Source organism: Pelobates fuscus, chromosome 4 (assembly GCF_036172605.1).
Source record: "Pelobates fuscus isolate aPelFus1 chromosome 4, aPelFus1.pri, whole genome shotgun sequence".
Taxonomy (NCBI): domain Eukaryota; kingdom Metazoa; phylum Chordata; class Amphibia; order Anura; family Pelobatidae; genus Pelobates; species Pelobates fuscus.
Window position 1 is genome coordinate 106,830,994 of NC_086320.1, and position 12,532 is coordinate 106,843,525.

Below are 12,532 nucleotides of genomic sequence, written 5' to 3' on the forward strand. Positions count from 1 at the left end.
ACACTTTTGGGGTACTGGTGGTTCGGATCACCCTACCTGCTCCCAACGGAGCTGTAGTCATTGACTTTGCCTCCTTGGAACTACAAGGCCAGGCTCGTAGCTGCTCAAAGAGCGCTCTCCATGGGGCTGCCAAAGTGGAGGCAGCCACCGGAGAGAGGCGTGAGCCCCAGTGAATGCCCTAGAACTGTGAGTCGGCTTCACAGCCGCAGAGTCCTGCAGGGTGCATGCGACCAATCGGAGACAGAGCACTCATTCAAACTGGGTTTTGCGCCCTTTTTCCTGATTGGATGGCAAAACCCCTCTCCTCACCGAGCGCTGATTGGTGGACATGGGTTTGGCACCCTTTCTCCTGATTGGGTGGCAAAACCCCTCTCCTCCCGGAGCGCTGATTGGCGTGAATTGGTTTTTGAGCCTTTTAGCTGATTTTCTGTTGCTTGGTTTAGGCACGAAGTTTGAATTCACCGGACTAAACCAAGCAATGCTGTGGAACTATTTTTGGAGGGCCTGAGCCCAGACTTTGTATGATGGTTTCTCAGGCTCTGTACATCCGATAGCCCCGCTATTTGCAGGGATCCTAGTTGGGACCCAGGGCTATCCAGTGATATGTGTTTTACATATGTGACGCTTCCCTTCCAGGGGCACAGAGCTCTTAAGTTCCCCCCCGCCCCCGTATGTAGTATGTTTTAATATGTGTACTGCTATCTGTAATGCAGCCCTCTCCTGCCTGGGACTAAGGGAAGTTAACTGAAAAGAGTGGAGACCCCCTGTGGGGATCTGTGTATAAAATACAGCTGTACCAATAAAGTATTGTCAGTGTTGTTCCTCCAGAACTCGGTCTCGTTCAGTTACTGAGGGGAATAAAGGGTTAATCCCTGTGCCGGCTTGTCGTAGAGCGGGGAAAGTCCTTGTAACTCCCAGGACTGAGTGCTGTCCAGTGCCTGGGAGCGAGTAAAGCTAGTTCCCCTACCCAGTGCAGTTAGGGAGCAGTCCCTTTAAAGGCAGTAACCAGTCGGGTTACAGGGAACTCTACTGCACCTGGTCTTCACTTGTTTATTACCTGCCTCATTGAAAACTCAGAGCTAAGCCTACAGGTACAAGGCTAAGGTCATTAGCATCAGGAGAGCTAGCTCGCTTTCAGAACTGGAAGATGCAGGTAGAGGCCCTTGCAGACACCAGGTAAAAAAGTTAAACCATTAACAAACAGTTTAACTACTCACATTGGAGGGATGCCAGGGCACTACTGCCAACAAAACCACTATTGCATGCTACAGTGGTTATGGTGCTTGGAGTGTTCCTTTAACAGACAAAAATTCTAATGAATAAATCAATATTTGTTTTATACATGTAAAATTAGCAAGATTTGCAGTTGCACAATGTTCAACGTACAGTTAATATTAGATTTTATTTTCTTATTATGTTAATGTTCACAATTTGAAATTATTTGTATTTTCTAACAAGTGACTCAGAATATAAACCACGACAATGGAATATATCGACATTACAGAGGAGCTAATATGTTCTAAGTTACTCTAAAACATTAATTCTCTGCCAAGTGAAATTTGTATCTTTTATTCTGTTTAAAATCAATACAGAATTTTACACATTAATCTGGCATCTCTGCAAAGTCGAAGCAAATTTGTCTTTGAGAATAATTCAGTAATGTTCATCGAACTACAGGAACTCTATCTCACCATTTAGTTAATTACCTAAGTATTATATATACATTTTCCTTTGGGAACACGTTTAATTTAAATTGCTTTCTTTTTTTAAACAAAAGTTGTAGTTTTTTAAAAAAAGTAATAAATATATGACGTTGCACTAATGAGAAAAAAAACAGAAAAGGATGGTTGACACTTTAGAAAGATTAATTCCAAGCGTGGAAAGTGGGTCACTCAGAGCATCCATCAAGACTGACATAGGTTTAAAATAATTACAGAGTTAATACTGTGGGATTTAATAGGGTCATAAATATTTGAGACATTCTTTACCAGTACATATTACGGTAAATGTATCTTGGAGCTCACACGACATTTTAGCATTCCCAAGGCTGATTTAATCTTGATACACCAGTGTTCCACCAACAATTTTTTTATCTGGATGCACATTGAGGTTTTAAGTATATTGTGTTGCATATCAAATTCTCAAGGTTCATATATATTTGGACATTACATAATAAACACATTTGTGTATTTGACAGCATATTTTACGAATATATATGATTTTTTATTTTTTTATTTTTACATGGAATGTGGTCATGGAGTTGTATGCCATACCAGCCCCTTATTTTTCTCTCTCTTCAGTTCTACCTTTTTGTCCTGCCTACTAATCATTTTTGTACCATTAAGAAACATGTAACAGCCAATCAACATGCATAGAGTCTGTTGGTGACAGATGTAGTTCAAAACTGTAAATGTGTGCCCATGCTGGACACAGTGGCCTCTGTAACCATTTCATCTCATTGTATAGTTCCTGATGTCCCCTGGCACTGTACCTCATTTTAATATTTAACCATTTTTAAACAGTTTAGCACTGATTTAAAGTCTCTGTCTACCAAATGCCTGGTCCCTGCTGGAGGTATGGCCAAGGTGGAGATTACACACTTCCTTAACCATACCAATTTATACCAGCAAAGGGTCCTGTAACAGGCTGGAAGTGGTCTGCTTACACTCTCGAACAAACAACATCACCCATTACTACTCAGGCAACTTCAATGAGTCGAAGTGCCTACAGTGTCCCCTTAGCTGTTAGTGAATTTCATAAACATGGACCAGTTTGAAAGAGCCGTCTTTGATCGACCTGGACAATTTATTTTTATCTGATGTTCTTTAGGTCTGCCTTTACTATACCATTAATGCTCAGTGGAATAAAATGGCTGATGACAATATTTTTTTTTATAAAACAATGTTTTTTTATTGTTATGTTGAGACACAATGTACATAAATTATTAAGTTACAACACTAGTTTCTAGTGCCAAATGGGTTAATATCCACTAATATATGTGAATGCAAACTGTCCCCAAACAACCTTTTGATTGATAAATGTTTAACGTGCAACATGATACAGAAACGTGAATGTTGTAAAGTGCCACAAGGTTTCTTTTTTAAACAATCTATTTTAAATATATTTATTGTTAAACCAAAAACATGAAGAAAATATATGAAATACCACACCACCCCTTTATTGAACCATTTAGACAATACACTCATTAAACTTTGCGTGTTCCGAGTAATAAACAATATAACAACAAGCTTATAAACAGTGCATAAGCTATTATTTGTGCATAAAATACTAATATATTACTATGAATAACAAGAAATGTAATGATAAAATCAAATCACTTTGAAAGCACTAGTGGTGCTTGTCTTACATAATTCCTACATTCCGACTCAAGAACAAACCTTCCTTTTGTGTTTAGAACAAAAGAGAGTAGATAGAGAGAAAGAATAACATTAAAACCACAAAGTACATGATTTATTATAGTGCTTGTAGACATGTACATATAAAAACTAATGGTTGTATTAATGTGCATGTAGTCACTTATACATAAAAAACAATGGTTTGATTCATAACTACCCCCTTTATTTTAGTCTATTGCTTTCTTAAAAAATTTTTTTTAGTTGAATATTAATGACGGGAGTTAGTAATGGGAGCTGCTTCTTTGTTTATTTTTTTAAAGAATGAAAATGAAATGTTTAATTTTATTTGTGTATTTTGCAGGGTTCTCATAAACTTAGAGAAATTAAATTCCCACCAGTACGTAAGCACAATGGCAGTCTCCAAAGAAGGAAAAGGGATTGGGTTATCCCACCAATAAATGTACCAGAAAACTCAAGGGGAACATTTCCTCAGGAATTAGTAAGAGTAAGTATTAAACATCAACAGTACTGAGATCTCATAGATTTTTTTTCTATTGTTACTGATTGACTTACTTTGAAGGTTCTTTTTTTTTATCTTGTTGTGAAGTTTGTGTTAGAGATCATGATCGACACAATGATACTTACCATGTATACCTTTTCATGTGTGGCTGTTTTATAAATACAGTACATTTCAGGCAACCTCTTTTCATTGTATGTTATGTACACATTTAAAATAGAGATACTAAACAAATAACTCAAAGGGCAATCTATGCACCAAAACTACTACAGCTCATGGTAGTGGTTATGGTGCAAATAATGTTTTGATAATTTTTTCCTGGTTTGTGTGAAATTATTTTTGAGTGGTTTGACAAAGAAATATCACTCTGTCGGCACCCAAAGCCAAGCCTCTGGTTATGACTCGGCTATGAACTTCCACTATAGCAATCCAAATTTGGAAAGCAGTGATAGTCCAAGAACGGTGAATTATGAGGAAAGTCTCTTTTTTTTTTTTGTTAATCTCTTTGACTGCCCTAAAAAAAAGCTGGGGAGATGGCACCTAAAGACTCATTCCACTTTAATGATTACAGTGTGCTGTAGTGATTATGGTGCTTAGTGTGTGCCTTTAAACCAGGGGTGGGGAACCTTTGGCCCTCCAGATGTTGTGGACTACATCTCCCTTGATGCTTAGATAGAACTATGGCTGTAAGAGCATTATGGGAAATGTAGTACAGGACATCTGGAGGGCCAAAGGTTCCCAACCTCTGCTAAACAATAGCAGGTGTTACTGGACCAGTTTTTTATTACAGACACAAAGAGGTAAATATTTTTAGAAATTTAAATTTACTAGAAGATTTTATATGCTTGGAATGTTTTTCACAATTGAACAGCTCAGTAGAAACAGGTCAGTTAAGTTATTTTCCAATTTGAAATAGTAGACAAAGTGCTGCCGGTAGATAAAATACCATAAGAAATGTACAGAGTCAAATTGAGCTTATTGCTGCAGTATTGTAGGAACCATCCCAAGAAGTGCTTGTGGATTAGGCTAGTATTCCAATACAAGTGATTCTATATAAAATACAAAATGGTGTATTGAAAGCTTACAGATAACATATCTGTGAAAAAGCTGCCTAAAAAAAAATACACAAGCTGATAAACATTATTATCCAAACCTGCCTTCACGGAAGCAGTGTTATTCATTTCTATACAAAATGAAACATTGAAATTCAATCACAGCAGAAAGAATAATTTCTTTCTTATTTATTTTACCACTCGTGCGGTCTTTTATTTTCTTTGTAACTGCTTCTTGCCTAGTAACTGCTACTCTGCAGAGAACCATATCTGTTCTCACTGCGGCAGGGCAGACGTTAAATATGTACAGATTTTCGTACTTCAGCAGTACGCCACACAGTTCATGTTTTTAATACATTTATTTTCATTCAGACAGCCGTGCTGTAGCGTTTCAAATTGGTTTAACACTGTTCTCTTTTTGGCATGTAGATCAGGTCTGACCGTGACAAAAGTCTTTCTCTGCGGTACAGTGTAACTGGCCCAGGAGCTGACCAACCTCCAATTGGTGTCTTCATTATCAATCCAATCTCAGGACAGCTCTCTGTGACAAAGCCTTTGGATCGTGAACAGATTGCTACTTTTCATGTAAGTTATCATTAGAGTAACAAGAAAAAAAATGACAAACCAGCATTGCCTGGTTCTTAATGCTGTTTCATTGCTCACACCATGCGGAGTTGACAATGTGCTTTTGTATTGGGTATAAAATATAGTGTTTTTCACACAACTTAGAACGGCAGCGAGTAGAACACCAGTTTAAAAAAGAATGAAGAATCTTTCTAAAGCATCTGTTATAAAGGTCTGTAACTACTGTGGTTGACTTGACAGCAGGTTCATTGGTGTTTCTAAATAACTCATCAGGGACAAGATAGAGCCGTGTATCACTTATGATGAGAAATACACATAGTACAAACCGATATACTGCTTCATATTTCTGCCAGAAACTGCCATATAAAAATTGCTTTTGCAGCTGAGGGCACACGCAGTTGATGTAAATGGAAACCAGGTGGAAAATCCCATAGACATTGTGATCAATGTAATAGATATGAATGACAACCGGCCAGAATTCTTGAAACAAGTTTGGAACGGATCTATTGCAGAAGGATCAAAACCAGGTAAATGAATTCTTTTTTCTCTTCATAAAATTTCTATGTAAAAGAATAATTCAAAATTCACGCAATTGTCTAAACATTGATTTATCACAATTTTTTTCCAAACCTCTCTATTCAAGTATATAAACATTTTATGCATATTAGTGTTTATAATGTGTAGGCTAGTATAGTTGCATAAGAAACGAAGTTCACATTGAGAATGTACTGAGAACAATATTAGGCTGCATAATGCTCCTGGTCCCTAGGTGTTCCTACACTTATTGGAACTTGACTATAAGGAATAATATTCAAAACAAAAATATAGTTTGATAATTTACTTTCACTCAATTTAACCCCTTAAGGACACATGACATGTGTGACATGTCATGATTCCCTTTTATTCCAGAAGTTTGGTCCTTAAGGGGTTAAAAAGAAATTGCCATTTGCCATTTAAAATTGGTAACTGTTTTATTCTGGTACTGCCCGTAAAAATTAGAATGTCCGCTTGAAATAGTTATTACGGTAAACTGCCATACTTTATCCCCTCCTTCTCCATCCTTTGTGATTTCTTCCTGTACAAAAGAAGATATCAAGACCACAGCCATATTTCTGTCTATACCACTAGCAGAAGCACACTGTCATGCTGTTCAGTATTTAGTTGAGAATTGCAAAGCACTAGGGTAGTTAAGTTTTCTGAGCTCACTGATCCTGATCAATTTTGTGTGATTAGAGAGACTGGCAAGTGTTTATCAAAGGAAGCAAATGTTTAAAGTAACAGCATGACATGCTTATGTTATGGAAGTGACCTTAGCTAATCTGATTAAAATGTTTGAATTACACTTAAGATTATTTGTTGTCTTCCTAGGAACTTATGTGATGACTGTCACAGCGATTGATGGTGATGATCCTAGACAACCAAATGGCATGCTGAGATACAAAATTCTGTCTCAGTCTCCGAACAGCCCAAGTGACAACATGTTCACAATCAATAATGAAACTGGTGATATTATCACATTGGCAGCAGGGCTCGATAGAGAGGTAATGCTTCTGGTCTTTTCCAAATCTTTTAGTGCTCAATGTGTACAATAAACAGGCATACAATTTACCACACTTTAAAATAGTACTTGTTTGTTCACTGAATTCTGCACATCAGGGTGGATCCTTATCTCGGAAGGTGCACTGAAAGATTATTTGAGCCTAACCTCGAGAGGGGCATTGATAGATTATTTAAAGGAACACACCAGTCACAATAACAACTACAGGGACACCCTCCCAGAGCAAATAGTCAAACATGAACAGTTTGACAACTTACCTGGAGTTTGTCGAGTAAGGGGCTGTCGTGGGGTTTAAAAGTGGTAGTGAGGAGTAAGGAGCTGTAGTGGGAGCTGTAGTGGGTGTTAGAGGCCGTAGTGTGGACTTAAAAGCTGGAATGGGAGTTTAGCTGTTGTTTAGGAGCAGTAATTGGAGGTTAGGGGCTCTAGTGGAGAGATAGGAGCTGCTTGGCTTGCTTGGACTTGCCCTTGTACTCCAGAATGCACCCCTACTGCACACGCCTACTGCACATATGCCCATATGATATTCTCTAATCTGTACCAACTTCCTAGTCACATTATAACTGCTTTACATTCTGAACCATATCTGATCCTGCAGAGTGAGAGCTTGAGGTTGAAGCTCTTTTATAGCCACTTTACATGATGCACCCATATGTAAACAATGGAGATATATGCACAGAGGTTAATCACTTGACTTCCAAAGGGGTTTTGCTTCTCTAATTTAAAGCAATATTTCTTACAAATGGGAAGGAATTTAAAACTAGTGATACTTACAGACTTTTAAAGAGCATAGCAGGATCATAGCTAGATTTAGCCATCACTAGTCTGATTGGTGTAATTTTTATTTAATTACACAAAAGCTGTATCAGGGATGGGGGTAGGGGGGTCTGGAACAACTGGCAGATGATAATTTGACATTTTAGGTAGCCTTCTAGAAATTCATCATCGTGCTTGGACTTAAAACAACAAAATTGTTCATGTGAATGTCTGCACTGCAGTGCCATAGGCTGCAGTACAAAGTAAGCTTGCTGTATCTTCCTTGTGACAGATGAGACTGCATTGCCGAATTGACAGTCACTGGTGTGAACAGTTTTATAATGTCTTAAACTCAAATTCTCATTTATAAGTAGCTCACTGGTATGTACTCTTAAAAGTCTCTATGTCCTTTGAAGATAAAGTTATAGCTTCCAGGTGGACTGACACTCAACCTCTGTAAGATTTCCTCCCCTTAAAAATCTGTTTCTGTTCTAAAATACAAGGGTTTAACCCCTTAAGGACCAAACTTCTGGAATAAAAGGGAATCATGACATGTTACACATGCCATGTGTCCTTAGGGGGTTAAAAGAAACAGCCAAATGTCAGTTGTTTAATACCCAACTAAATATAATTAATAAAATATACGTTAAGTTTTAAAATTAGTTTGGATCCTACTTTATATTTAAATTAAAGGAACACTATAGCGTTAGGAATACAAATATGTATTCCTAACGTTATAGAGCCCTAGTCACCATTTAGGTGACTAGGGCCCTGTTCCGCAGCTAATAAAGGGTTAATTAACCATTTCTTTTTTTAATCCAGCGCCGGGCTCACTCGGCATTGCTGACCTCTCCTCTTCCATTGACGTCAGCTTCTGAGTGGAGCCAAATGCGCATGCGCGGCCAGAGGCGCGTGCGCATTCAAACCCGCCCATAGGAAAGCATTACTCAATGCTTTCCTATGGGTATCTTTTTTGACACCGGAATCCGCAAGGACGTCCAGCGTCAAATAAATGTGATTTACTCCATGTGAATCGCGGAAGCGGCCTCTAATGGCTGTCAGGGAGACCGCCACTAGAGGCTGGATTAACCCTGCAATGTAAACATAGCAGTTTCTCTGAAACTGCTATGTTTTCAGCTGCAAGGTGGGACCTGGCACCCAGACCACTTCATTGAGCTGAAGTAGCCTGGGTGCCTTTAGTAGTCCTTTAAGTACAGAATGTGCAGATCTTAGTAGAAACTACGATCATTCTTCTTGCATTACTAATTATGTTAATAAGATTTTTACATGTAGAATGTCAGAAAAGACAAGGGAGACGAATATACAGTCATGGAAATGGGGTGCTATTAACTTTTGGTTATGACATTTAACACATTTATGTCACAGTATTTGATACAGTATTTCCTAGATTATCCTAGAAATTGAGTGACTCACTTTTTAAACAACATGTCATTTACCATTAGACGTTCTTTATATCAAATCTTATCAGACACCAGTATATGTTTATTGTATTAAAAGTAACCCAAAGATTCTTCTCACATAAAAACACGATAATGTGTTACATTTTCTTTTGTATTTGACATTTCACTTAAAAATATATTCTTATATATTCTAATATATTCTTTGTAATTACTTAAAGAACCACTATAGTGCCAGGAAAACACTATAGTGTTAATAGGTCCACCCCCACCCTCAGGGTCCCACTCCCGCCGGGCTGAAGGAGTAGGAAGGGGTTAAATTCTTACCTTTCTCCAGCGCTGGACTCCCTCGGTGCTGGGGACTCTCCTCCCTCTTCCGACGTCATCCCCCGAATGTGCATGCGCAGAAAGAGCCGCACACACGCATTCAATCAGTCCATAGGAAAGCATTGCTCAATGCTTTCCTATGGACGGCGGCGTCTTCTCACTGTGAAAATCACAGTGAGAAGCGCGGATGCGCCTCTAGCGGCTGTCAATGAGACAGCCACTAGAGGCTGTATTAACCATTAGTGAATATAGCAGTTTCTCTATGTTTACAACTGCAGGGCTAACCCTAGATGGACATGGCACCCAGACCACTCCAAAATTAAAAAAACACAATTTTTGTGGCAAATTTTCAACGTCATAGCAAAACATCAGTAAACTTTACATCTGTGACTTGTCACTCATTTATTGTGTGAGTACTGTAAACATAACAGCTGTGTTTTATTTCCAAACATTGTTATTTCGGCCAAATGTTTTATCAATTTTATTATTCATTTATCACATATACATTTTTTATCAAAAAAAATACCCAAGTGTAGTAAAAAAAATAACTACTTGAAAAAACAACAAAAAAAAACGTCCAAATAAAAAGTACTTATTGAGATAGCTGGCAAAAAGATGGCACAGTTTTATAAATGAGCCATTAAACATTATTGCATATCATAAACTTCATGGAGCGGTCCTGGTGGAACACCATCAAAATATGAAAAATGTATGTTTCATGTAGTGTAGGCTCCCATCCGAACTTAAAGGCACCTATTGATGTCATCTCTTGAGGCCAGCCTGCTTTAATATGCAGTATACTCCAAGGTTGAATCATGGGAAGCAGGCATATGAGGAAACTGTACTCCCAGTTTTCTCCTGGGGAGGCAGGAATCATGATCTCCAAGCTTCTAAAGGAAGCAAAAGCTGATGGTAAAAAAGAAGCTTTGCGTAGAAAATGTTTTCACACAGTTTCTTTGATATAAAGCGATCTCTACAGGAGGCCACTTTAAATCTATCCTTTACTGATTCTTTTGATGTTTAATTTAAATTATATTGTATTTATGAAATCATGATGGAGTGGACTTTGAAGTGGAATTTGTTCCATTTAGAATTTTCTGCGCTAGGATGGGTGTTAGAAAAACATCATTAGGAGCTATCTTCAACATGAGCAAGCTGACGTTTCTGGCTTTTTAGCCTCATAACTGAACTTAATGATACCGCATTTAGCCAAAGCCTACCGCTGTGTTGAAATTCTGTATCACTAAACAAATATTGATGCAATTTTGTCTTTCAGAAAGTGCAGCGATATACGCTAATAATTCAAGCCACAGACATGGAAGGAAACCCAACGTATGGTCTTTCAAACACAGCAACTGCTGTCATTGCTGTGACAGATATCAATGACAACGCTCCTCTGTTTACATCAGCAACTGTAAGTATAGCTTGTGAGTAGACGTACATGGAGATGGGTGTGTAGTACCATAATATTTCATCTTTCCATTTGTGTTTGTTTAATGTATTAATAGTGGCTAGAAGCGCTTTACAAGCGTCTTCAAATTAGATTGTGGGTATTATATTATAGACTTTCCAGGCATTTTTGAACTTTGTGCCAATGGGGATACTGACCAATCCTGGACCATTTATGTGCCTTGAGTACTCTGTTAAGAACAATGTATCTAGAGGATCATTAATCTCTGCATTGAACTATATCCTGACAGGACATTGGGGGTGGGGGCGATTGGGTATCACCACATAGGATCCAGAAATATTTGTGGAAAAGTCACCCAAAAACTCCAGCTACTCATATGATTTTCCAATAAATCAAGGCACCATTGCCTGAGACTGCACCGAAGGCAGATGTACCTCTCCAAATCTTTGAACACATTAATAATTATGGAGATTTTAATATGGGCATTCTAATCGTCTGCATCAAAATATTAAGGGAATGCAGAAGATAAATAGTGCGGGTACTTCTGTCATATCAAACTATCACACTTCAATACATATTTATGCTTTATTGAAAGTCGAATCGACTTTATTGAAAATCAGATTTTTTACATAAACAGTTTTAGTTTTGCTATAGCAAACACAAAGAGAATGAGAATTCTTTTATGATGTAAATGTGTTGGGAGAATCCCTGAGACATTAGGTTTAAGTGAAAGTGCACTGGTTTGTAGCACTCAACCAAGATTACAAATGCATTTGGAGAAGTGCAGTCTGGATATGATGCCATTGAAATCTTGCATTTACTTAATGCTTGCTCTTGTCATTTCCATGTGAAGACATATATTTTAAAATGCTTTTCCTGCCTCTAAACTAAATTTGTAAAAGGCCTTTATATAGTCTATTATCTTTAGAGTTCCATCTACAGTGTAAAAAATATCAAGTGCAAGTTGATTGCACTTTAAAAATATAAATATTTACTGAAACTTGAAAAGTTTAGCGCTTAGATCACAGTAGTGCAAAAAAGTCATTTTCGGGAAACTGTTCATCCAATTTTTGGAGTATAAGCCAGCTATTCTGGCATAGCGTTCAAATGGCATATGTGATAATTCAATAGGAATAAAAAAATATATATATATTTTACTCAGATTTTTTTTTTTCTTCTTCTTGAGAAATAACATGCATTAGTAAATGAATGCAATATTAAGTACATACAGCTTCTGAAAATAAATAGCTATACCACCCACTCTGTCCCCTGTGATCTGTTTACATAGAGATGTGAAGAAATTACTGCATATCTCAAGTTGAACTGTGTAAAATCCCCCCTTGACACAAAGAATTAAGAAATTGTGTTTCCACAACTATCCCAGAGTTCCCAACTTAACATGCAAATGAGCACACAAATGAATTTTGTTTCTTTATCCTTTGTATATAGACAGATGCCTACATAGACGGTATTTGTATATGTGTATACATACAGTGTCTTTTTAGATAAATAGCTAAAAAGACAAAAATATATTTTAGCAGTAACATTTCCCTTC

General features: G+C 37.6%; 1 protein-coding gene across 1 annotated transcript in view; it reads left to right on the plus strand.

Moving 5' to 3' along the window:
- The window catches only part of CDH2 (cadherin 2), a 191,133-nt gene that overhangs the window by 138,633 nt on the left and 39,968 nt on the right, over positions 1-12,532 (plus strand). The window contains exons 4-8 of the mRNA XM_063451450.1: positions 3,718-3,861; positions 5,355-5,510; positions 5,893-6,037; positions 6,879-7,051; positions 10,843-10,980. Of these exons, the coding sequence (XP_063307520.1) occupies positions 3,718-3,861; positions 5,355-5,510; positions 5,893-6,037; positions 6,879-7,051; positions 10,843-10,980 (756 nt within the window). The remainder of the gene's footprint in view (positions 1-3,717; positions 3,862-5,354; positions 5,511-5,892; positions 6,038-6,878; positions 7,052-10,842; positions 10,981-12,532) is intronic.